This window comes from Phalacrocorax aristotelis, chromosome 3 (genome assembly GCF_949628215.1).
Source record: "Phalacrocorax aristotelis chromosome 3, bGulAri2.1, whole genome shotgun sequence".
NCBI classification, from domain to species: Eukaryota; Metazoa; Chordata; class Aves; order Suliformes; family Phalacrocoracidae; genus Phalacrocorax; species Phalacrocorax aristotelis.
In genome coordinates, this window is record NC_134278.1 from 106,560,728 (window position 1) to 106,588,199 (window position 27,472).

Genomic DNA, 27,472 nt, shown 5'->3' on the forward strand with positions numbered 1-27,472 from the left:
TGATGCACAATGTTTAGTGATTGTTTTATTAATGCAGAAATACCTGCTTAACTTCATACCCATTCTGATTTAAAGTGCAACAATTAAATCTGATAGCTCTTGTACATCCATATTTTGCAAGTGTTGTTCCTAGAAGACATGTCTTTCAGATTATGCCTTGCATTTGTAAAATGTTTTTTAGTACCATTTTGCTTTATTAACTAAAATAAACTGTACAAAAAGCTGTAGAGTTACATTAGCTTTGAACAATGTAGGATACACGTTCTCTGCGAAATGTCAGTGTGCAAACATTTTACATTTTTTTAAAGTGACAAAATTAAGCCAACCTTGAAGTCAGAGTTCATTACTACATTACAAAACAGGAGACTAGATATGGCAAAAGAAATTCCCCACTGAAATCAACACCATTGTATAATTTTATTTCTAATTCTTAAAAAAATATAAATGAATTTAGAAGAGAATCACAGTATAAGGGCCCTAACATATTAGACCATTACAAGGTACATAAAAATAGAAGACACAGATTTCTTTGAAACTTTAATCCTTTAAGCAGCAAGCATATCACTCTCCAGGCAAACACTGCTTAAAACAAACCCTACCCCCCAAAACAGGACGTGCAAACTGTATGCACATATTCTGCAAAGCACACAATAGACATTTTGCTATGTACATACTTACTTAGTACTACAAATGCTAGTTCCCTACTGTGTGCTACAGTGTATGTAAAGTAAGAAATACTACCTATCTCTGACCCTCCCTCCCCCCTTCAAATACAGCACCTTTGCCCAGTTATAGAATATTTAAACAAGATTAAACGGAATTACAATGTACTGAACAGTTTTATAGCAGTTGGTGGTGGCCACCTGTACCGCAACACCCAACATTCTGCATACTGAAGTCTACTGACAAGAGACAAGACAAAAATTAGCAAAGGTACAATACACACACCTGGGAGACTCAATGCTGAAACAAAAAAAAAGAAAAAAGAAAACCTGAAGATATATGTTATCACTACTAACAATTCAACTGAGACACTTAGGATGTCAGAATGGACTAGATTCGTTTCGCATCAGTTTTAAAGATTGGAGAGCAGCCAGATTTGTGTGTAGTTGATGAAGGGACACTTAGAACTCCCAGAACACAAGTTTTGGTGCCCAGGAATTCCTCAGTGCTTGTTTTACAATACTGCTTTTCTTAGACAAGAGGTCATCTGATGCTCATGTAGTGGCTAAGCATCTGCTCTGATGCAAAAGAAAAACTGTAAGGAGGACCTTTTGTACGAGACCTCAGTGTAACAGTTGAAGCTGTTTGGAAAGGAAACTCTCTCAAGTTTGGTCTGAAAATATTTTTAAATGAAGAACTAAACCATAAAGGTCAACACCTTATCCGCAAGTCAGGCCACAACTATTAAACTTTAATACTAGATTTACAAATGAAATAGGGTCTGATGCTATAAGAACTTCCCTCTGCACATAACAAAAACCTTAGCTGGCTGCTAAACTGATTGTTAGATCATTCAATTTATCTGTGAGAAAGCCTAGGGAGAGCACATTCCATTTTCAAATAAAGTCTCATTTTAGTCAAGGGCAAATGTAGTTAATAACAGAATGAATTTAAAATGATTTCCAAACACTATTTCAGCTATAAGCAAAAATAATTTTCTACAATAGTATGGTAGTCAACATGAATGTTATTACATAGTCAAGAATGCAATATTTTTCAATAGCTTGGTTCAGATCACACAGTTTCAAACACTGCTACTCAAATTTGCAGCTTGGTTTACTTGGAGGGTAGAGGCATCTACTTAAAAACAAACAAACAAAGAACCCAACCAAAACCAAAGCCAACCTAGCTCCCCCCCAGACCACTGCTGGGAATAGATTGAGGTTTCAGACAAGAACATCTTGATGAATGCAGTGGAAAGAAAACCTTTTAATCTCCTAAAATTTGGAAGCAATAATTAATACCCAAATGCAGATTTTACTTAGTCAATAAAACAAGCACAAAACCCCACCCACAATAGCCTCAACCTAGCTCATCAACTCTGCCAGGAACAGCAAAAGTCAGAGATCATCATTTAACAGCAGGAGTGGGCCAGCAGCAGGCAACTCTATCACCACAATGTTCTACCACCACCATCAGCCTCTATACCTCCCTCGTGAATTCTTAGGCAAGATATCAGTGATCTAACATACACAGACTGCAGACCGCCATTCTCAGAGGAATGAAATCCTACTGTACTTAAGTTAGAAGAATTAGTGGAATAACAAATTAATAGCTCTGGCTATATTGTTCCTATCCTGTCATGCCCCCCGGGTGGTAGAAGTTACTGCCTCTCTCTCCATCCCAGCCCACAAGAGATATTGCAGCAGGAAACTGGACTCCCGTTTTCACTTAACTTCTATGAGTAGAACACGCATGATATTTAGTAAGTTTGGTACAATAGCTCATTGAGTCTTCAGAATACTCTTTCAGAGGAGTATTTAATAAGACAGTACCTTTTTAAACAAGAAAAAGTATTCTGGGAAAAACATGAAGAAACAAAACACCTACATTTTACAAGTGCATGAAATGCTTCTACTGTTATCTAAACAGGGCCAAAAATTCTGAGCCTAAGGCCATTATTTTTTTTGCACTAAAGAATAAAAAAAAAAAGTAATTCACACACACACAAAAACCCAACGCTACATTTAAGTCTCCTACGATATTACCTATTCCTAGATTTGCCGGACTACTTTCCTGTAGTTAGATGCTTGACTACAAAGAACTGTAATAAAATAAATAGAGTAAAAATCAGTTAAACAAAATCTTGGTGTGTTGAACATTTATTCATTTAAGAAGTTAGCTTCCTTCAACAGTTAGTTATTCATATAGAGGAGGGCTGTACTGTAGGCATTGTTCTGCTGTACAAGTCTTTGACATAAAAATATTTTTATACAGGTGGTCATTCACGTGGTTCTGTTTCTGGTTATTAGCTTGCTCCTCTGTAAAACTGATCTGACACCTGTGAAGGCTTGCTCTTTTCTCCCCTTCATTATTTGGAAAAAAAAAAAGTACATTGATACCATTTTTCAAATGTAGGAGTTAGCATAATTCTGCTTTATTTCTTCAGTGCAGAGTGGATTGAGATTCTGTCTGAATTCCAATAAGCGAGGGTGGCTGCTGGCTGCTAACCGTGGTTAACACTGGCCTTGGGTTTAGACGAGGAGGCATGGAATTAGCTGGGCGGATGAGTGGTGGGGGAGGCTGATTTAGAGTCGGCCTTGGCTGAATAAATCGCGCCTGCTGTTGAAGTGGCGGAGGCTGACGGTGGAGAGCAGGAGCAGCAGGAAGTGCTGGACGAAGTAATGGGGGCGGCTGATTTAAAGTTGCCATGGGTGCGGTAGGTGCTGGAGCAGATGCCTGTGCTGGAGGTGAAGGGCCTAAACACTGAGTGGCCGGAGTGCTTTGTGCCTGCACAAAGGACAAAGACAAGACCGCGTGAACAGCCATCCCAGTCAGAAAGCGATGCAGTTCGGCTGCCACTGTCCACTACACAGGAAACAGCATTTAAAAAAAACAAAACCAAAAAAAACTGAGAAGTTACTGAAAAGAAATCACCAACCAAAACATTATAGACAGCAGAACTAAGAATATTTATGAAGCAAGAGTCTTCTTTCTAGAACAAGAACTGGAACTGTATTTTAACAATAAAACAGTAACGTGATCATCACTATGAAAGGTGCAGTCCTGCTACCAGCTGGTTAACGACATTGGCTGAAGTTCTATGCAAGCTCATCATCATTCTTTAGAATGCGGTTTGCCACTCCACACCAGTTAACCTTACATTATAATCACTAAATAAAATGCTGTTCCTCAACCCATGCTTACTTATTTCTGGTACACAAAACACACCTCATCTTCTTCATCAGTGCTCTTTCCTGATGGCACATTAGAAGTATTTTTTGTGTCCTCCCCTAAAGCAGAAGCATCACCATTAGAAGCCAGGGTTCCTTGTTCCGCTTCCCATTCCTGCAATACCTCCTCTAAGTTAAACCGACGCCTGTAGTTTACAAAGAAGTTCTTCACTTGGCCAACAGTCTTGTTGCCAATTACATCTGCAATAGCTTGAAAATCTTTACCATATTTTCGGACACCTGGAAGGCAAAGTAAATAACATAGCTGTGAAGAATCAGTCAGGCACAGCTACGTGTGATGTATTTATAGAGAGAACCTATGGGACCTGCAAACCAAGGACTTGCTAATTAGGAAGACTTCTCAATTAGGAGAAGGCCTCAATTTCCATTAAAACAAAATAATTTAATTGCACGGCTATCAACATACAAATCGAGAACTTTATTAAAAGGTCATTACCCACTCTTCTTAAAGATCCTGGCTTACTCACCAAGCCTCCCAACCTAAAAACAGAGAGATCTGGCTTCTGACGAATAAAGTAAATCCTTCAGTGTGCTTGCAGTAAGGGCATAAGCCTTACTTCAAGATGGGAGAGGGAAGGTGACCAAGCATGTGTGTATAGCTGTAAACAGGGTATAACACTAGAAATGTCAAGTGACAACTGTTGACAGCTTCTCTAGATTCCCGCTGTGCCAGCTGCATGCAGATATTTATTTGCCTACAACCTGTGTAGCAGGAGTGGTAGAGGGCAGTAGCTACTGGATCAACCACAGGGCAGATCAGGGGGCATAGTTCCATAAGTAACGATATACTCCTCATTCCTCCACTTTGGACATGGTCTACTAAGGCTACAAAGAGCAACTGTAAAGCATTCACCTGACAAAATCTTTTTAAAACTTTCATTCACCGTTAGAGCTGGGCAGAAGAATCTGGGGTTTTGGGACAACCACCTTGGGGTATTTAAATAAATATAAGCTACTGGTGTCTGTTTATAAGACAGCTCAGTACAAGCCTCTGGGATCAAATCCTCCAGGAAGAAGCAGCATGACAGAAGATCTTTGCATCTTTCCCTTCAGTCATTTTTATATTGACATCAGTAGGTCACTTCTGTTTATAAGCAGTTAACCAGAAAATGCTGCTGGTCCTTTGCAAACATCCCAAAACATGCTTTTTCAAGTTCTAAAACTACATTTGCATACAACACAAAAAAACAACCCTTGAGTACAGCATTCCATAGTTTTAAACCTAAAATTGGAATTATAATCTAAAGTTTGATTTTTCTCTCAGTTGTGTTTAGGGTATTTGCCTAGTTCCTCTCTCCTGCTTAAGGAAAAAAAAATATCTTCAAACTCTCCAGCATCCTAGCACACAGCTTTTAGCTGCACAAAGTATATTTTTAATCACAAATGTCCAAAAGTTTGCAGCCTAGAAGAAATGAACAGTTTTATTCCACACTCAGTAAACAGAAGACTCATTTTTTGCTCTCAGCTATGCATGAGTGAATTACAATTTGACTCCTGTGAAGCTCCTGATAACTAAACTCATTCAGAACATATTACAGTGCTTAGAGGACAGGCACTCTGTCTCATTACAGGAAGAGAAATTTATGGCTGTTTTCATGCCTCACTTCAGAAAGTGAAGCAAAGGATTCAGAAAGTAAGAGTTGTTTCCAATGTGAAAGCTATGTTCCTTTTCAACTTCACTGTGAAGAGTATGACCTTCAGCTTGTTCTGCTCTTTTCTACTTTCTTCGTTAATAGGCACTTCTGATGTGTTAATGTACACTGACTGTAATTTAAGAGAAAAGTTCAGCAACAATTTCTGTAGCTGAAGCTAATGTTTCAACTGTCAAGAGCCCAGCTACATTATTTAAGATCTTTTCTGGGGCATAAAAAAAGAATCCAACCATCCTGACTGCAAGAACCTTGGAAAGAAAACAAAGGGACCTAGCAGAGCCACATGGGAGGGCACGTATCTAGGCAAAGCAGAGACATGGATTTGGCTCTGTGCTTTACCAGTTGTAGAAGGATTCAGCTATACTCCTTAAAAGCTGTGTGCATCCACAGAGCACTTCCTCCAGTGCCTTAATATTCTTTGATTGCCCTATCATTATCACCCTTACAAATTTATAATGATCATTAGATGTCCACAGCAACATATCTAACATCCTGTACAATTAATCAAGTGAGCAAAGTGCCCAGCAGAACAGAGCACATTTTTGTCTGAAACCTAATTCAGACTTTCAGTGACTTCAGCCTTTTCTGTTACTATGCTGTCTAATTCTTCTTTCCCCTTAACCTGCAAAATGACTGAGCCTGTTGGCTAACTTTAGTTGAAGTTGTCAAAAATAAGGTCTTAAAGCCTATTTCCAAGCAAGCAGCTTGAAACCAGCATATCTTGCCTTCACTGACAGCCCAACTATAAGAAATATCTACAGGAAATAAAATTTCCTTACTTCAGCTACACACAGCACTACTCATTTTGGGTTCTTTTCAGAGTGTTATTTAGTACTGCTCTAGCATCACCACAACGACTTTTACACAATGATGTAGTAGAACCTTTTAAGCTGCATCAGAAACAGAGTAAGTTCAATGTGTTTATGTAAGTTTTATGCATAAGGTGCTGGCATATCTGTAACAGTTGATGCCATCTCATCATCCCTTTCAAACTGGTGCACATTACTTATGCATCCTTATAAAAATTATGTGCTAAACACCACCCAGATTTCTAAAGTTTAATCTGTTATTCAATAAGAATAATTTTATTAGGTTGCTGAAAGTGAAGCTCAAAAGATGACTGCGTAACCTCCCTTCACATGTATGAATGTCTTTCTCGCAGCTCGTTTGAAAGTAGCCCTGATTGTGGGAATCCTTCAAGCTCTTCAAAACTTCACCCAGTTGCAAAGATGCACTTGAACATGTGCGTGCTATTACAATGTTTCATCTGGAATGTCTAATTTGGAAAAACTCATAAATCCAAGTTTGATGCTGTCTACACTGCTTAACACTGTGCAGCTCAGCAAACACTGACGGGCACACAAAACATTATCCTGGGTCCAAAGCATTATAATACAGCACCACAACGAAGCAGAAACAGTTAACGGCAACCGCCAGGTTATGAAAGCTGCAGTTTCACTGTCATGGGATTACAGTGCTCCTGACAACTACCTTACATAGAGTCAGATCCTGGTTGTCCCAACGGCTTTTCACTGCATTGCTATGAAAGTCATACACTGCTTTTCAATTCAAATTTTATTGTTTTGACCAAGTCTTCAAATATTTTTGCAATTGCAATTTTCATATGGTTGAGATCTTAGTTTGAAAAGATGATCGCACTCATCCATTTCTAACATAAAGTTTGTAACTTAAGAACAGCAAGTGATGAACTGACCCATTACATTCAAACAAGGTTGAACAGTAACCAGATAAATTACACTGCAAAAGATAATCTCAGAGATCGTAAGTCTGAGTTCACAACCCCACTGCAGGCAGCCACACTGCTTTTAAGATTATACACTCAGCTCCATTTTAAGGTGGGTTTTTTCATTACCTCCTCTTTAGTTACTGTCAATCTCTTGAGATTAGCCCATAGATGACATTTTTTTTTTCATGTTTAGGAAAAACAGTACAAAAATTGTATTAATGCAGATTATTTTTATGACTTCCACGGTAGGATTTAATGTCTGAATTCAAGTGAACAAATCACAGAAGTGCCACCTACCTGCTTAACGCTTAGGATTTCTGTAAAATTAAGAGTACATGCCAAAACGCATCAATATATTTGATGAAATAAACCTGCTTTAAATGTACAAACTAATGTCCCCATGCTCAAGTCAACTTCCAAGTTTAAGCCTAAAACAAATCATGGCAGCTTTTACTACAGCAACCATGACTACTTCCTTTTAAAAACAGATTCAGGGCAAAAGACAGCGTGGCTCCTTCATGCATAAGCCTACTAGCTCAAGCAATTATTTTGAAGCAAGAGATCAGGGTCCCTAGCCTGAGGGACAAGAGGTTAAAACCTACAGCACTCTCATTCCAGGAGGGAGACTCTACTGCTGGGCAGTAAATAAGGGAGGGACAATAAGAATACTTTGTTCTTGGCATTAAGGGGTTCTCCCATCTGTTTTATATGGTGGCAAACAGGAAATACATGTAAGAAACAGATGTAAATTCAATGAAACGAGTTGCTTCCAGAAGGCCTGATTTCTCACCCCACCCTTAAGTATTGAGGCTGACTACCTTTATAAAACATGAAACATTTCTTAGAGAAGAGACCAGAAGACTGGAACTCCTCTCCAGGGAGTCATCATCAACCCTCATTCTTTTGCCCGTGCTCCAGTTTTATTATTTATCTTGTCAGTCACACAGTGCCATAGCTTAACAAAACTTCAATGCACTCTTATCACTTCCTAAACAGATGCTTAGTGAGAGCTCAGATAACTATACTATGAAAATGCATGATGGTTTGAATCCTTTCATACTAAGGCAGGCACAATGAACCTGGATTTTTCCCCCACTTCTCCAGCAAGCATTCTACTTACTAGGCTATCATATTAAAGATGGGCTTCTCCTTCAGTTGCATTTGGGAACAAAATTTTTTAAAAATAAGCTTGTTAGCAATACCAAGAGGATGAACTTAGGACAGAAAATGGTTTGGAGATGTAAATCCCAGTCTGAGGCATGTAAGTTGAGAGGCATGATTTCAGACACACCATGCTCTTCAGCATTTCCATTCATACTTCAAAATAAACCTAACTTTAGGTTCAGTCATCTGGCTAGTAACTACCAGGTATGGCACACCTGACAACTTTACACTGATATCCTGATCCAGCTAAAGATTTTATACTAAAATTCAGTCTTTCTTTTAAAGGAGGTGAAGAATACAGAGAACTAAAGCAGATCTGTTTATTTTCTTAGATTTTCTCATTATATTTTCTTAAATTATATTATCTTTTCTTAAAGCTGATTATATTTTCTTAAAAAAGATGATCCATAGAAGTGAGCCAGTATACAGTGACTTCAAGACCGCATTAGGTTCTCCAGACATTTCCCTTGCACGTTCCTTGATTAGGCAGTGCATGTTAAAGCAAGACAAGATTCAGTTTTCCTTCATATAAATGAAATAGCTGCAAATTAGCTGTATCAATAGCCTACTAAAAATACTGTTTTTTCTCCAATAAGACTGTTAGTCAAGTAATCATACCCAGCTTCAGGCTCTTAGAAGCCCTCCATGGGGTAGATATCTGCTCTTTCATTCCCTCATGAACAGAGAAAAGTAACTGTAAAGCAGTTTTACTTCTGCTTTTTCCTACTTTAAGAATATGGGGAGATGTCTTCAACTATTACTTCAGTCTCCCACTTTAGAGACATAAGGTAATTTAGAATATGATTGAAGGGACTTTTTGGTACTACTACAGTTGTTAAACACGGCTTAGCTTTTCTCTTTGAGATTTAATATGGGTCAACTGAAAAACTAATGTCATGTTGCTTGAATGCCCTAAATATTCTCACTAGTTTTGCTGTTTTCCCAGTGACTTTCTTGTAAGACCAGATAAAGTTTAGCTTTACATTCAAGGGAAATAGAAACATAAGCCTGGGTACCTCTTCAAATCCTTTACATCAGATTTCAAGTCACTACTACTATTAACATACCTTGTACTGCAAGAAGCTGCTCTTCTGTGGTCCAACGGGCATTGATTTTCTGATTAGACTATTAAAATTAGAAAGATGGCACAAAGATCATTAAAATGTTTGAACAGCTGCAAAATATGAGTATCAATGCATTTTACTTACACTACATTTTGTAACATAGGTAAAAATCTCTTGCTTATAAGCCATAATTTCATAGTGCTTTCATGAACAGAAGTAGCATTTAAGGATTTGAGCTTAGAACTAAGTTTAAAACCAGTTTTCCCTCTGTTTACTGCAGTTCCTCATATCAGCTATACCATAACTTATGCACAAGCTAATGATCTTTATGCAGACAGAATTTGAATTTATAGTTACATTTAGCTAAACTATTATGACTTGGTGTCTGGAGTATTTTGGATTCACGTTATGTTTCATATCCAAGCCTTTAAAACAAGCAAAAAAAGAACTTCAGTACTAATAAATCATTCGCTTCAGATGCTCGAATGTATATAAAGTCACATTTGCACACAGAGCATAGAATTTACTGCTGGCAATCTACATCAACTACTTTTAATCAGAAAAAAACCCATATATTAGGGCTCAGTTTTAGCTCCCTACTGTCATGAACGGGCATGACATTTCAGTTTCTTCCGCTTCTTTATTCAGCCAGTTGCCATAAAAAAGCCTACCGCTAATTTCTTGTAAAGAAGCCCGACAGACTCACCCCTGCGTGTAATTCAATGGAACCTGTTTAAGGGGCTGCTGAAATGCAAACACTATGCTGCAGCACAACACATTTCTGTAGCTTCCCCCTAATCTAAGTGCAAGGCCACAAATTCTAATATTTATTCTGATTTACCTCAGGAGGTTTGAATTCTTCAATCCCGCCTTCCATTTTCTGTTTAAGTGCACTGTTTACTTGCTTAGCATTTTGAACCTTGGTCAAAAACAACAAAGTTAATCAGCTCCACAAAGAAAGTTGGTCACTTTACACATATATCTTCACTAGGATTGCCACAAGTGTACCTCCTAAGTTAGAAAGAGAAATATTATGGTTTAAGGCTTCACTACTTTTAACTGTTTTTAAATAAAAGTTTAAAAAAATACAGCACAGTTTACTATGGAGAGAAAAATATTTGAGCCAGTCTTTCAAGAGAACAGTTTTTCTGCAGGAATATTAAAAGTAGGACATAATAAGCAAGTTTTGATAATGATGTATATGTTCCTGAAGAATGCAGAATATTCTAGACACAGAACTTTGTTCTTCGAAATTTGAGATGTACTGTATACATTAACGTCTTCCTTCTCCAAAAGCACTTTGGGGAAGAAAAAAAAAAAGATTTATGAGATGTTTCCAGTTAGTTCCTTCTGACAGACTGCTTTTTATTGACCTTAGATCATCATGATTTCCTTTACCAGTGATTCTTGAAATGATTTAAAATATTTAAATAAAATATCTTATTCTATAAAAAGGAGAGAGCTTCCAAACCATACATATATATATAGTTATTAACCATTTAAACCTGGCAGTGATGCAGATAAGGTGACATAGGTAAGAAAATAGTTCTGCATACTATGGTGCACAGCTATTACAAGAGTTCTTTAAGTATGGACACAGAAGCAGACAACTCAGTGGGAGATTCCAAAGGCTGCATCACTGAGAGCACTGCAAGGGGGAAAAAAAAAAAAAAAAAAAAAAAGAGAGAGAAACACAACCTCAAGGCTGTAACTCACCTACACTTAGGCTAAAGAGTGAAACCCACCTATGCTATTTAGGCCCAGAGTCCTGCTGTGACAGAAAGAAGCATATTTCTCCTGTAAAAGAATACAAGGGAGCAAAACCCCCATGAAACCCTTTATTCACTCCATGATTTTGCAACATGGCAGCTCTTAGCCATCTATAAGGAGGCAGAAATTCCAGGAGATAACGCTTGACTTTGTAGTCCAGTCACTCCTAAAAAGCAAGCATGCACATACTGCTGTACCCTTAGAAGCTGAATAGATACTGTGTTTAAGCTTTAAGTGCCAAAAGTTAATTTCTTCATGCAAAGGATGAAGGTATTGTCCTCTTAAAGATGAAGACTACAAAGCTTTTCTAAATTTAATAAGGAGTAGAAAGTTCATCAATTCAAACAGAGAAATAACTAGGCCCATGACTCCCCTCCCCCCATACTTTCATGGTATGTGGGGAAGGACATCCAGAAAAACAGCTACAATTTTAAGCATAAACAAATGTAACTTCTACTGCTTCATTGGTCTTATTCTGATTTGTCAAATACTTTTAACAAAGTAAAAAAAAACCTCAAATGAAACATGACAGGTTTTCTCCTGCCCCCATATCTGTAACATCGTTTTCACGCCATACTCCACCCCCGCCCTTTTTTTTTTTTTTTAAAAGGAAGTCATCTTGTTTCATGTTATCCACAAGAGCAGATGAACATAAACAAAGCCGAAGAATAGCTAGTCAGCTAGCATCCAGCATTTCTGGTGATAACTGTGAAACAAAATTAGGAAGACTCACATTAAAGAAGTTTCAGAATCTTCATAGATAATCTTCAAAATCATTACAATCAGAACAATCTGAGATGAAAACAAAACAAGACCAATAACCCATGGTACCTGTCGCTTTAACGAGATTAGTTCCATATCCAGCTGTCTAAGAATTGTGTTGGCTGCATTGGGACTACAGGAAACAGCTATCACATCTTCCTGGGTCAGGTACATGCCTTTTGGTGGACGGCATTTGGAACGCTGAGAATGGTGGCGATGCTGCAAGCTCTGATACTCTCTTCTACCCAGACCTATTTTGCTGGTCTGAACAGGCTGCTCATTATTGCCCTTTAATTTATAAGAGATAAATCATTAAAGAATAACAGTATCTTATATGCAACTTTAATAAAGTATCACATAGCATTGTAATGTCATTTACGACAAGAAAATTTAAGCTAACATCCTCCTCTGCATGTAGTATCCAAACTAAGTCTCTCAGAAGAGCTGATGGAGCGTAACAGTCATTTGCTGGATAAGCCTGCATTAGTCTTAGAAAGGTCAGTTTTCAAAATTACTTTTTTTTTTTTTTAACAAGGCTGAAAATACAAAACATGGCATAGAAATCAGTCTGAACAATGAAATGGGGCAAAAATCAAGAACCTCCTATGTAAGGAGAAGGTAAACAATATATATATATTTTGCATATGGCACCAAGTAATCAGTGAATTTACACATTTATTTCTGGTCAGATACGAAGAGTGCAGGTGAAGATCAGGAGAGAAGAATGAGTGAAAGTCAGCCAGGACACGCAAGAACACAAGAGGACACTTTTTCCTGCTGCAAGCACTTTAACTTGCAAAGTGAAAGTGCTGCCTGCTTTGGGAGAGGATTTGAGATCTGTAAAGAGGTGATGGATTTACTTTTGCAGTCATTATAAAAATCCATGTAATTTAGCAAACGTAAGCCTTTGTTGTTTGCTTTTTTGAAGTGGAAAAGGATAGCAAAGAGGAGATGCAGTCTTTGTAACTGCTGTTTTGATATGTTTGGACACCTGAAAATTTCAGCTTTGTCTTCAACGGGCATTGCTGCACAACAGCTAGTCTGCATGTACGTGACTCCCATATAGCAACCAGGTAGGTTCCCTACAGACCAGGAGCAGAGAAGCAAAAATTACTTTCCCTGCAAGGAGTTTTGAACCCAAAGTAATGCTAAATACCAGAACAGAGATGGGATTTGGGCTTTTTGCTACTGTAGGCAGCTCCCTACTGCTTCTCCCTGCTGGCATCTATGCAGGTTAAGAGGAGGTGGTCATCTGATCACAGTGAAGAAAAAACAAATTGCAGCAGCCATTATGATTATGTTCTGTAGCATTAGTACAGATCAGTAAACATTATTTTGCTCTGCTACGCTTGGTGTTCTGTCACATCCTCTTCCCAGCTAATATAACATCTTAATCCAGTCCACAGCCTTCATAGAGACAGTCTTAAAAGCAATTAAGACATTTGCTCTTCCTTGGGAAGTTGGTATAGAGCCTTACATCTTTGATACCTAAAAATCCCACGGTTAAATTTACTTCTGGCCCATTTATACTATGAGTTTTGGTTCTGCATTGTTCTTTCAGTACGAAATTGCAATTCCCACCTGTTCAATCTGGATTTAAAGTTAAAATATTCTCTCAAGTTTTTGTCTTGCCAGGCTAGAGTGTTTGGCTTATTTTAGTTTTCTCTGGTAACAGAAAGTTTCCATTGGTCTACTCAGTTTATATTTTGCTCAGGAAGTGAAAGTACGCAAATCCTACCAGCAATACTAGATCACAAAATTTTCTTCTGTATCTCCAAATACCTCATCAGAAACTACAAACCTATTTGTCCTGTTCCTAGAAGTCTAACGTGGTACTTTCATTCTGGACTGCATGTAGTGATTCAAGCAATAACTAAGGAAAGTAAATTGAACAAAATAGCCCTTATTTTTAAGTGGCTTAGATAGCAACTGAAATAAACAGATTGCAATATCATCGTTACAACAGCAGAATAAAAAGTAAAAGTGTTCATTATTAGACCTTGTGCCATTTCAAGGTCTAAAAAAAATATGTACTCTGGCTTGTTAAAAAAGAAAAAAATCTCAAACCCCTTTGCAGAAAGGGGTAATTGTCCTTTTTTTCCCCCCCGAGGCAGTTAAACCGATACATTGAAGTCACTGCAAAGCTGAGTATGGAATCTAAACCCATCAGTCTCTTACTCAGCATCCTTTGTTGTAGAACTGCAAAGTTTTATTAATAATCCTAGATACCACTTCATGGGAATGTTGAAGTTTTGCACTCCCCTCATATTCTCAAGAAACTTGAATTCTACAGTATCAGGAAAATCACAAATGCATTAAGTTGATTGAGGAAACAATCAAATGTTTATACACTTAACTGTGTTTTTCTAGTCTTGTTCATAAATAATTTAATGTTTACCAAAAGAATCTACCCAAAAAACCAAAACCTGAACATACCCCAAACACAGCATTCATCTGTAAAGCTAACAGTAAGTACTCATTAGAGGAGACAAATGTTTTTCTCTACACTTATTAGTAGAAAGTGTCTCAATAAAAAAACCACATATTAGTTGAAATGCATAACCTCATGGTGGCTTTGAAAGAACATAAAAATTATTATTGGAAAAATGTCATTTAATTTTAAAATGCAAAGAAAATATTTAGTTTCCAATAATTCACAACCAGTAAAACTGTAAACATATTAACAAGAGAAATGTAGGGGAAATGTCATTTGAGCAGGTAGTGATAGCATACATCTCTTAGAAAACTTGGAAGATCTCTCAGGAGATGGTGAAGGTAATAAGAGATGCATCTATGTCCACAGAATGGCAAAAATATATGATAAAATTTTGTTTCTATCAGAAGTTGTCAAGACCTTGACCACGTAAAAACCCTGTGATTTCAGCAGGTTGCAAGCTAAACCTCTTTACTACAGGTCATACTCTTTGCAGTAACAGTCAAAACAACAAACTGACATTCACCGTTAAGCTATCTGTTACCTCCTTTTTGGCTTCTTTTTTGGGATCATAATCACTATCATTTCCATCCATTGGATGAGCTTCTTCTACGTCATCATCACTGAGGACAGACAATAAGAAGCTGGTAATTGTATCTATTTTTAACGGCAAATATAAATATGTATCAGGGTAAGACAGAATTATCTACTCTAAGTATATGGCATCTCAAAGTTAATTGTAGTTTTCAAAAGAGAGCTGTTACAAACATATTCGCTTTATTAGATTCTAATAATTATTATCATAATAAACAAGCAATCCTAAACTGTAGTTTCAAAGCAATGCTGGTACTGCTGCCAAAAATTTTGGTGTCACCTTTCTTCAACCACTTTTGCCAGTGGCCACACTTACATGGTCAACTAGACCAAGGCTAGAAATAACCTTGCATTTGCCATGTTAGTTCTAATAGATATATTCTCAAACCACTGCACCAGGTGTATGAATAAACCCTTGAGGAAGTCTGTGGGGAGCAAAAGGGGACAAGATTGGAAAACACAGGACTGCTTTTTCACCAAAGTGCTCAGATCTAGAAAATTGGGGGGGAATGAAATCGGCTGAATTAATCAGAGAAAATATTGAAAAGACAACAGTTAGTTTAGCTGAGTCCAATCCAGTCATTCACACAATATAATTTCTGAGTAAATTAATGTAAAAACAAAACAATTCGAGTTATTAAAAAAACCAAAATGCTGCATTAGAAGCAAATTTATTTTCTTCTGTGGTTTTTCAGCTACCGGGTCACTAAGTAAGCGTATGATTTTTACATTTCAGGAGTTGTTTTCAATAACATAATTAAATAGACCCTTTTGCTCTAGCTAGGCAGCTTAAGGATGTAAAAAATCACACTTTCCGACATAAACATGTTACTTACACAGTCAACGTATTAAATCACTTCTTCTACCCAAGATAATTTAAAACTATTTTGAGCTCTAATTCTCATTGACTGATAGCTGTTCTGTCTCCTAAAAATAAGATTTACATTTATATAAAGTTTTCTTTTAAAACAATACTTGGCCATTCTAATTGCTACAGCTCTTTACAGTGGTTGAACTTTCAGTTTTAATTCCATTTCAGTTAAAAAAAAAACCCAAACAATAAAAAAGGCCACCAAGAAAACCCCCATGCCCGCAAAAACACACTCCTCCCCACACAGTAATATATGGTTAGACTTCTCAAAGCATTATTTCTAAACCACCTCCCCAGACTTCAGGTTTTTTAAACCCTTGTTTTTACAGTTTTCCATTAAAGCACTTACGGTGTTATTAAAACTCACACCAACTGGAGAGATATAGTTCTTAAAGCAGAGGTACCAAACCCCTTGCTAAAAGCAGAGACATCACCACAGATGCTCAAACCTAAAAACACGTCTCACACTGAAACGTAATAGCTGGAAATTACTCTGAAGTCTCTACCTAGGAAGACTTCAGTCTCTGGTTAGCTGCTTAAGAAGATAAAACTTACCTGTCACCTTGATTATTTCTGTTAGCTAGTTTTCGAGCCTGCCGATCCATCAAACTTGTCCTAGAGCGAGTTTTTTTCCAAGAATAGTAATATTTTACAAGGCTTGCAATAGTCTTGTCTGGAAGCTAGAAGAATTCATTAACATATTAATACTTTTAAAAATTAAAATTCCACCCAAGATTATAATGCTGCTGTATTTACAACCACCTTTACCCAAATATTTAAAATGCATGGATGAGGTGGAAAGGAAGGGTGTATTTCATATACATTTTAAAAAAGGGGGAAGGGGGAAAGGCTTTTTTTATTAAGAGTGAAAAAGCTATAGGTCCAAGACTTATGATGAAATTAACTGCTTCTGATTAAAATATTACTTTACCATTTGCTGGATCCTGTGAAAGCTCTTTCCATGGAAGCTAAATGCTTGTTCAAATAGGACTTTATCTTCAACTGTCCATTCATCAGGGAAAGGAGTGAAGTTAGGGAGATCCGCAAGGGACTTCTCAATATTGTGTTTATGCCAGAACAACATGCCGAGAGCCTTTGAAAAGAAATAGTCCCTTTTTGGATTTAGTCAACTTTCTAAAATGTTGAGACAACTTAAAAAAACCCAACAATTTATTTATTTAAAATAAAATTTTACTATCAGAACCCCTTCTCAAAACATATTTACAATTCTATTAGCTATGTACTATAGGTTACAAAATTCTCTTTGGAAAAAATACGAAGAGTGGGCACATCTGTACTTTATTAAAGCTATGAAAGCCAGACAATTTAAGGTTGGCATGGCAGCAGTAATTCTGAAGTAGCATGAACTAGGCTGATAGGCTCAAATCTGACCTGCTTTCTTTCTTTACAAGCATGTATCACCTACACAGCTCCTTATAGGTCTTCAGGCCTTTATTACCAGCCCACTGAAAAAAGAAAATAAAAATACTTTTCAGCAGCCAGAGGATCAACCATCCAAAATGCAAGCCTGAAAGTTCAAAGTGAGAGTCATCTTTCCACAACTCTCCAATCCACAAATAACAGCACGGCCACTTCCATGTCACATGCACCTAACAAGATTTGAAATTTAAATATATTCTTACATAATTTCATTCCTCAATATTCTTAAAGAATTTTATGTTGATTAGACTTTCTGCCAGGGAATCAATGACAGATTTGTTGCCAAGTCTGGCATGGGAATTGGGAAATGTAACCCACTCAATTTCAACCATACAGTGCAGACATGATCACCAGTTGTTCATCAGCTCCCCAAACCCCTGATTACACATCTTCCAATAACCAGGACATAACAAACGTCTTTTCTTGTTAAAATGGGAAGCAACAAGCACCTCTTGCGAAGATAATTTCTATTTCCCTGAGAAGAGTCTACCAATATTTTGTACCAGAAGTTGTTTTGAAAATTAGTCTTTTTTGTTGACTTATTTTGAGTTCCCTCAGTTCCCTCTCTCCCCTAAAAGCCAAGCCATAAACAAACACCACCAAACTGCAGATATTCTGGACATCATAACATTGGCAGCCTCTTTTCCAGATAGCAGTTGACTAGCCAGTCTTTGCTATTATGAGCTTATATCCTCCAAAACTCGATCAGACAACTTGTTTCCACTTCTACAGCAAATACTTTTTTTCAACAGGTAATCGCACTTTTACATAAATTGGTTGTTGAAGAAAATTGCAATAGACGTAAGTGCAGACCAAAAGTTTTATCCTGTACTTTTTACAGGATGGTGACTAAAGTTTATTCAAAAAAAAAAAAGGGAACTGGTTTGTTACACTCAAACCTAGAATTTTATTCAGTTTTCCTGCCTCTGAAAAAACACTCAAAGTTGGTTTGGCTCTTTATTTTTTTTTTAAATATGCAAGACCTTACAGTGCTGTCCCTGGGGTAGTTTATGGTTCAAAATTGTACCATATTTTAATTCTAATACTAAACATTGATTTGTAAGCTGCTTTCCTACGAAATTCATTAGCTAAATATACACACACAATTGCATGACATGCCCAGTGTATCAAGAAACATACCAAACCTTTCAAAAGTGCACATTACAAGCTGAGCATGTCATGAAAACAAAGAGCTCAATCTTTTGCAGAGAATCCAGACCACAACTGTATGCAGATCCATTTAACTGCAGTGTTTGCTGCCGTGCCTGAAGAGAAACAGCGTTAATTAATGGTAACCAAGGGAAAAAAAAAAAGAGTTGTGTTATACTTTTATATTAAAAAAAAAATCCTTTACATGAGCACACTCATTTCACGGCACTTACCTGTTCCACATTGTATCCATGTTTTTCCTTTGCTATTGCTATATATTCATCCACTGTAACAAAGCAATGTCAGAATTATTCTTTAGTACTTTTAGTTCTGCTGTAAGATGGCACAGAATCAGCCATCTAACACGGGAAAACAGCATTCCCATGCTTTAATACACTACACAGGCCCAGGTCCCCCCAAAACATTAAATATATTCATAGCTTTATTAATAATAAACAAGCCCACTGTCTTTAATCCAACATTTAGTTTGATAAACTTTTTACACAAACTAATCCTCAGTGAAAAGGATGCTTTATTTCACATTTTTATTACAACAAAGCCACAGATGCTCATAATTTATTTATTTAAATCAGGGGCTAGCTGGTTATTGAAAGGAGATGTCTTCTTGAAACCTACTCCTAAGCACGCAGGCACACTGGAGGGTGTGCAGACACCTGGGTTCATTTTAAATTGAACTACTGCTACTGTTCCTATTCCCAAACAGGTTAAAAATTAACATAGAGATCCTAGATCAATGATTATGCATATCCTCGATATTAATATAGTTTTCACTGACCAACATTAATTTTAACCATGGCTTGAAGTCATTATTCAACCGAGAATACAAAAATTCAATAATTAGGTCATCAAATTCACCAATAACATTTTTTTATAATCATATTTGACCATACCAGAGGAGCTTTGAGTTGAACACTTTCCATCATTCTGCAATAAAGTCCTGCTAGTTTTGACCTTCAATGGGTACTTTTTTTTTTAAAAGAAACAAACTCTTTCCATTCACCTTCTACAGTTCACAATTAAGTGGCAACTAAATGTAGTTGAAAGGAAGCATGATTGACAAACAGAAATAATTATATCCTCATTATTCAAACAGACCAGAGATGTCCTTACAACAAAGAGTTAATTGTACTTTAAAGGAATGAAGAAAGTGTTTAACAGCCATAGCTTTACAGCATTTTATTCCTAACTGTTCTGCAGTAGTAAAAGGTATGTTCCCTGAAATGTAGCGGGACACAAACCTCTAACTACTGGTAACAGAAAGGAATTCTCCTGAGGACCAGGTTCTCACAACCGCATCCTCAAAGTTTATTCCTCTACATATGACATATGGGAAATTCTAGCATAGGAGGCAGGTTTAAACTAGATTAACCAGATAATTCATCACATTTAGTCAGATAACTGCTGTATTTCAGGTCAATTTGGAAGGGAGAAAATGCTCGGTTTTTCCGGAGCATTCACCTTGAACTAGGCCTCAACACATCTTTTCTGAATTTATCTGCTGCAACTCCTTCTCCTAAAAATTTAGAGCAGCAAGTTCCTCATGTTTAGAAGTATTATTCTTTTATTAGTAACTAAAGGTTTCACAGAAACTGATGATGGTACAACACAGGCAGAGTGGTTTGAAGTAAAGACTTAACTATAAAATAAGAGAAGGTTCTTTCCTTACCCCAGAGTCCTCTAAAAAAAAAAAATAGAAGCTTTACATTTAAGTTACTAGTTTGCAATTTCGCTGTGTGTAAAATAATGAGTGAACAGGCACACCAGAAACAATTATTTAGATATACTTAAGCATCCAAATTCCTAAGCAGGGAAGGACTTACACTTGGCATCTGGAATATTATGATATGGAGACCATACAAGCATCCCTCCATTATCTTTATCAGTATATTTTGTGGCACCTGTAAGAAAACAAGTAACTCTCAGTACTTATAAATATGATCTAGAGAACAACTATTCATAGAATAAGTAAAAGTCAACAATACTAAGAAGTCCAGCCCAACTATTAAGGCGGGGGGAAGCATTAATTCCATATTATTTCCATAAGACATCGAAGGGCTGAATTTGAACACTACTCTTATAAGGTTCAGTCATAACTGGATATTAGACAGGACCCTGGTTACCACGACTGGAGCATTAAAGAACATTGCTAAGGTTGGCATGGATACAAAATTCAGAGGTACTTGTGTTGGAACAGTCCTCCAGAAGTTATGATTGTCTATTAGTACTCCAACATTTACCACTAACATGGAAGTATCAGGTTCTACTGTGATAAGACATACTTCCTTAAAACAAAAATATGAGGTAAAGGGTAGAATACAGTCACTATCCCTGATCCTTTCAAAAGGAACTATACTAACTATGCCAGAAAAAATTCTGTTCATCCCTCTCTCCCCAGTTTTGACTTTCATAGCCATGTAACTTTGATATTCGTAGCCAACCATATTTTGTAGCTATAGAAAGTACTTAAATGTAACAGTAATCTTTTTTGTTTTGTTGGGTTTTTTTGGGGGGTTGGGTTTTTTTGGGGGATTTCTGTTTGTTTGTGCTTCACCTCCATCTCAACACAGCAAGGAAGCAGTCCAAGTTACCTAACCTACCAGGAAGACAGAGACATTTCTGCAATACTGATACAACTTTGTACAAAGCGCTAAATCATAGTATTTGATTTTTAAAAACATGCTGTAAAATAAAAGGAAATTCCCCAATACGGGAAAAGTACTAATAGTTTTCATGAACATTTTACAAATGTAGGGTACTATGTAAAGCCTGTTACAAGCTATTTGTTTACAACAGTTTATCTTCCTAAGATATTGCTTAACAATTGCAGCATTTACACTTGTGTCAGCATGAATATCTTGAGGAATCACCCTCAGAAGAACTTTTCTTGAATCCTTCTTGGAGAAGGAGATATTTTTTTTTTAATTCAGTGAAACAAGTAACTTTTCATTCCATTTTAAGCTTCTACTCTTTATATTTAGATTCTACACCTTGTTGAAGGAAAACAAAACAAAAAAATTAATGCTTCAGAAATTACCACAACTTAGTACTTTCTAATTAGGTACTATGTTTTGTTGCTCTTCCCTCTTTAGTTTGGCAGTGTTTTGTATTTGCTATCATCTTTGCAATCTTTAGATCCATTGTGACTCTGAACTTGAAAATCAGTTAATTAGAAAAAAAACTAAAAGAACTCATGCATCTTCCAAAATGAGATGTGTAAGACAGATGACCTAAATGTACCATAAACTCTGTAACAAGGTAAAAATGTACATACATTCATAAAGCACAAATATCAAGGCATAAACTGTACTAAAGTCTGAAGGGGTTTTGGCATAGAAAAACAAATACCTAATATAACATTCTACTTTAGAACAAAAAAGCATGCCATTTTTAGTCATGAAATATTGTATTCCTAATGAAGACTAATGCGAACATGTTACAGGCACATTTCTCTTGTCCACTCAGTTTTTACCACAAGTAAATGACCACTACCCTGTACTCCACTTTAAGAGATAAAGAAAAAACAGGACTGCTAGAGAATGCATCAAAATTTCAGACTGTGAGCAAGAAATGTCTAAATTTAACATGAGCATACCCTCAGTTTTTCCTTCCAAAAAAAACCCCAAAAAACAGACAGACACCTACAGACAAGTGGATACCATAGATGTTTTCAGCTATTGAATATTCAAGTACTAAAGTAAAAAAAAAAACAACTTAGTTTCAGAGTCCCATCATTTGCACCTGCAGGAGATCATGTATGTGGTGACAGTCCCCTACTGAGGGGTCACCCTCATGTAACTAACAAGCAGCTCCCACCAGAACACCCCTTTTCAAAGCAGTGCTGTTCAGTAGGAATCAGACAACTGTTTCCATTCAGGTGGCATCTTCATACTGCCAAAAGGAAAGCAAAGATGACAAAGGAAGGATAGGATGCATACAGGTAGGTCTGTGCTCAAAGAAGGGTATCCTGCCCTCAACACAGGATGACCACAGCTAAATTACAGGGATCTCTCCATCTCCACATGTAGGACCTTTATGATCTACCTTTTTGAGAACTGCTTCTTGTCCTTCTTTGTGCCCTAAGTATTCAACTGAGAAGCACCCTCCCCACATGCCCCCCCCCCCCCTTGTGTCTCAAGGGCAATGGGATCTTTATCTGCAAGATCCAGTCTTATTACGGACATCCGGAAATACCAGGCAAGGTGTTAACCAAAGCAGGTGAGAAGAGCAGAGTTGCAAGCCAGTAAGGAAGGGAAAGACCATGAGCTACATTTTAAGTATAACAAGCCTCCCCCGCCCAAACCCCACATTCAAGCCACTTAGGAGGAGGTTTCTGTACTTCAGCTCCTTGTGCTCCCCTGCCAATAACGCTTAGAAAATGGGGCTAGCTGAAGATGACCCACAGGCATCCTCCACTGCTTCCAGAAGAGGGAAACTGTAGCAACAAACAGACACTTTCTAAATTTCAGCTTAGCATTAGAAGTTAGGTACATGCAGATGATGCTGTTCTGTACACAACTCCAAGTACTGAGAATAAAATGAAAATCTGGAGGCATACAAGACTCAATAAGGGCACTGTGGGACAACATGGTAATTTAAAAGTATATTAGTTTCCAGCATACCAAGTACCAACAACTGCTTCAGACTAAGCTTTGAGAGTAGTAACAGAAACACAGAAACTAACAGGAGGAACAACCGAATTTCTAAAATAAAGGACTTAATCTTAAAAATAAATAAGTAAATAAACAAATAAATACACCCCCACCCCCCAGCGAATGTAAGGACAGATGGTATGGAATAAATGGAAAATTTTGTATACTTCACCACATTATTTAATAATTTCAGAGAGCCTGTTTTCATATAGGAAGAGTAGAGGGAGAAAAGTTTTAAGGACGTGTACAGAAATGGATTCTATAAGTGACCTTAAAAGGTATAAAATATTCCGCTTGATAGACCCCATGCCCCACCCTCCCCCACCTCACCCTCTGAGAAAAAAAAAGGAATTAAGTATTTCAGCATTAAGTAAGTAGAATTCATACTAAAGTCTTTGGGAAGTCCAAACCTGAGTAGAATAAAACTTCTCTAGCAGTTATCTCACGTGTTGATGACATAACAGTATGGTATATCTCCAGTGATGGCATTCTCCACTACGCTTTCCAAGAGAATGCAAATAGCCCACAACATAAGGACACAAACTTTGTAACATCCTGCTACATATAGGTGGGTCACAAAGAACAACAAGAAACAATTTCACCTCGAGAACCTAAAGTACTATAGGAAAACAAAATCTGGAGTGCAGGATATGGTTTATTAACTCAGTAAATTAGGTAAGGAGAGTTAAGATTTTTATTTTATTAAAACCATTTTTTTTCAGTGAGAAAATTTATCTCATTGCAGTAGTATCTAGTGACAATTAAAAATGTTATGTCTACTACAGCTCTATCTGAAGGCTTGCTTGTAAAAGGGTATGGTGGGGGAAGGGGTAAGAAAAAGTATCTTTAACTTCTCCTAATTATTGCTTTCAACAACAATCCACTTCTTCCAAGAGCACTGACAAACACTTGATTCACTTTTTCTTAAAAAAAACCCCCCACACTTATTTTATACACAAACTCAGGTTAAAAAAATGCTTACTACCATCACGTTTAACATTTGTAAATGTTTATAACTTCAATCATGAATGTTTTGTTCCTCAATGTATTGTCATAGAGCATTGCTTACAGATATGTTTCAACACAGGCTAAGTGAGGCCAAAGGATTGGTATTCATATTCTACTCGTTTTAGTATTCTCTGTGTGTACCAGAGGGCCAACTTTGTATCTTAGACTCCTATCTAGTTTCATCCATCACTGATTCCCTTCTTCCACCCATTTCTTTTAAGGGGGTTAAAAAAACCAGCAAGCAAAGTTGTTTTGGTTTAACCCCAGCCAAAACCAGCACAAAAGTACTGTAAAGAACCACACATTCTAATGTAGGGTAAACCCTCAAAAAAGGCATTAAAACAATTCCAAGAAGAAACAGCATTAAAGTCAGTTCATTAGAGATAGTGCCTATGTCCATATATACAAACCTAGAAGTATGATGGAGTGTCCATTACATTATTCGGTCCAAAAAATAAAAAGTAATCTAAGTGTAGGTGAGAAATGATGCCTCAAGACTTGTCAGAAAAAAAAAACAACCAACCAAATGAACAAAAAACCAAACAAATGAAAGCATGAGATCTTGCAAAGATCTCCTCAGACAACTAATCTGCTTACATGGCAAGTATGTACTGTACTTTTACACTTTATGCATTTTTTTTAGCTTTTATAAGACTTAGGCATTCCAAAAAAAAGTTACTATCTTCTTGCCCTAACAATCAAAACAGAGACGTTTAGAAGAACAATACTATACATTACAACTCTTACACAAGACTTCAAAGAAAGACTTCCATCATTAAGGAAACAATAAAGTAGTTATTGGGGATAGGAGCACCAGTCAAATTCCAGCCCCCAGGAACATTCTGGAGCTCTAAAAAGCCTGGTTATAAGACAGCATAAAATTAGTTCTGTAGTTACAAATACTATTGCATATATAGTTTACAAAATTGAAACCACAGAACCTCAGTTGTCCTACAAGGGGTGAAGAGTTCTTTTAATCAGAAGAAAAACAAACATGATGTGTTTTTCTAATTTAAGTGGCCTGTAGGAAAAACAAGCCCAGGCTGCACGTTAGTAATTATCATTTTTATTTGTGTTTATTTTTATGTAGGCAATATGAAAATGAAGGGTATAAATGGTTAGCCTTATTAACAAAGAGGCCTAGACTACACACTCCTTCCTAGGGGAAAGGGATTCCCTTATGCCAAGATCACACATCCGTTTAATCCCACCCCTCCCCCTTTCTTTTCCCCGGCCTTTTCTTTGGCCTGTGGGGACTTGTGCCCATCAAGAGGGGCTCGCTCCAGTTTTAGGAGGCACTATGTGAGAAGCTCTGGCCCAATCCTCTTCCGGTAGGAAATCATCTGACACCAATGGAGCCTGTTTGGAGAACAGGAAAGTAGATAGGCTTCATCTGACCACTACAGCAAAACTGATAAACGCTCCTACAGTCTCGCTGCTCAGCGTAGTAACGCAAGATAGCATTCTAGTGATTAACTTGCTAAAACCGAGGCTATGCAAGCGTATTCCTCGGGGCGGGGCTGGGGGGGTAGGGGGGGGAGGTGAGGAAGGCGGAGGAGAGCAGCTCAGCCTGCAACAGCGGGGCTACCAGGGCTAGTACAGCACACAAAACCAGGGGCTGGAGTTTCCCACCAAGAGCATCTTCCACCCAGCGCCCCCACCACGCAGCCAGGTCTGCTCTGCTTCCGGCAGGGCACATCACTTCCCACCCCTGCCCGACAACATCCATCACCCCTCCCCGAATATTTTAAAATCACCTCGTTAATATGAGTTACGGTTTTAGGAGGGAAAAAAATTATTTAAAAAAAAAAAGAGCATCCAACCTTTTTCTGCCTCACCGCCTCCCGCCGGATCCACATAATACGGCTGATAACGAAGTGAGTGCTCCCCAATGCGAAGCCCCCCCCGCCCCGAGCGCACCGAGAGCAGATGCTGCCCCCGCCAGCCTCCCGCCGCCGCCGCCACCCCATCGTCGGCACAAAGGCTCAAAAGCAAAATAAATACAGCCCCACCGCCACCGGGAGAGCACCGAAGCGAGCCGAGCCCACCCCGGCACCAAACCCGCCCCCCACCCCCACCCCCCCGGCCTCGGGAACGGCGGCGGCGGCGAGATGTCAGGTTACAGCGGAAAAGCCATTTACCGGGCTCGAAGTCAGGAATGCGCGCCTGGTATTCCGCTCCGACCCTCATTCCTACATCTGCAAGGCAAAGGGGGGGAAGGGGGAGGAAAGAGAAATTAACGGCTTGGCTGTCCCCGGGCGGGCGGGCGCCGTCCCAGGCTACCGCCGTGTGGCGGGCGGGTAGGCTGGCGGACGCGCCGCCCGGGAGCCCCCGCCGCCTCGCCGCGGAATAAGCCACCTCCCCCCCCGCCACCCCGCCCGCTGCCGCCGCGGATTAAGCCCCGACGACCGCCGGGGAGGGGGCCGGAGGGGGAAGGGGGAGTTTATTTCAGCGGAACAATGGGGACGACGGCGGCGGCTCCCGGGAGACACTCCCCATCGTTAAGCGCCGCGGGGCCGGCCGGCAGCCGCGGGGCCGCGCTGCGCGCTCCCGTGCCCCCCCTCCCCTCCCCTCCCCTCCCCTCACACACGCGGTCCGGCCCGCCGCAGTACGGACGCGCAGCCGGGGGGTAACGGCGGCCCCGCCACCGGGAAGGGGGAGGCGGCTCGGCTCAGCACGGCTCGGCGTCCCTCCCGCCGCCTCCGCCGCTACCCCCCTCCCCCAGCTAGCGGGGCGGCCCCGGGGCCGGCCCCAGGCTCGCACCGTGCTCGTCGCCACTGTCACCGCCGCCGCTCTCCGGCTCCGAGTAGTGCCCGTTGGAGGGGGAGCTGCTGCTCTTGGTGCCGTTGGGGGCTGCCCGGCTCTTACCCCCCAAGAGCTCCGCTCCCTTCTCCATCATGCCCGGCATATCAGGGCTTTGGGGGGGGGGGGGGAGAGCGGCGGCAGAGCGGGCTGCCGAGGGGGGGAAGTTAATACGGAGCCGCCATGTTGCCCCCTCCCCGCCCCCCCCTCGGGCCGCCGCGGCGCCGGCACCTCCTCCCCCCCCTCACACCGCCCCGCGCTCCCCCTCCCCCTCAGCCGCTCAGCCCCCGGGAATCCCTCCGCGCCGGCCCGGCCGGATCTACCCGAGGGGGCGGGGATGCCGGCGGAGCCCCGGCGGTGCAGGCGGGAGGTTTCTGCTCCCCGCGTTGTATCGGGGACTCGCCGTCACGCCGCGGGGCTCCCTTGGC

The 27,472-nt window shown here is 39.2% G+C and overlaps 1 protein-coding gene across 8 annotated transcripts; it reads right to left on the reverse strand.

The window, feature by feature from the left end:
• Positions 1 to 398: 398 nt before the first annotated feature.
• Positions 399 to 27,258, reverse strand: RCOR3 (REST corepressor 3). Of its 8 annotated transcripts, none has more exons than XM_075088972.1 (12): positions 27,006 to 27,248; positions 26,384 to 26,440; positions 20,406 to 20,483; positions 18,798 to 18,850; positions 16,907 to 17,068; positions 16,531 to 16,655; positions 15,055 to 15,133; positions 12,146 to 12,364; positions 10,386 to 10,463; positions 9,548 to 9,605; positions 3,895 to 4,136; positions 399 to 3,453 (listed from the first exon to the last, which is right to left on the reverse strand). In XM_075088972.1, exons 1-12 carry the CDS (start codon positions 27,148 to 27,150, stop codon positions 3,109 to 3,111), a joined length of 1,641 nt encoding a protein of 546 aa, XP_074945073.1. In that variant the 5' UTR covers positions 27,151 to 27,248; the 3' UTR covers positions 399 to 3,108. The 8 variants fall into 8 exon arrangements, with proteins under 8 accessions (XP_074945073.1, XP_074945072.1, XP_074945080.1 ...); XM_075088971.1 differs by having other exon boundaries at positions 15,037 to 15,133; XM_075088979.1 differs by lacking the exon at positions 3,895 to 4,136 and having other exon boundaries at positions 27,006 to 27,258.
• Positions 27,259 to 27,472: the final 214 nt, after the last annotated feature.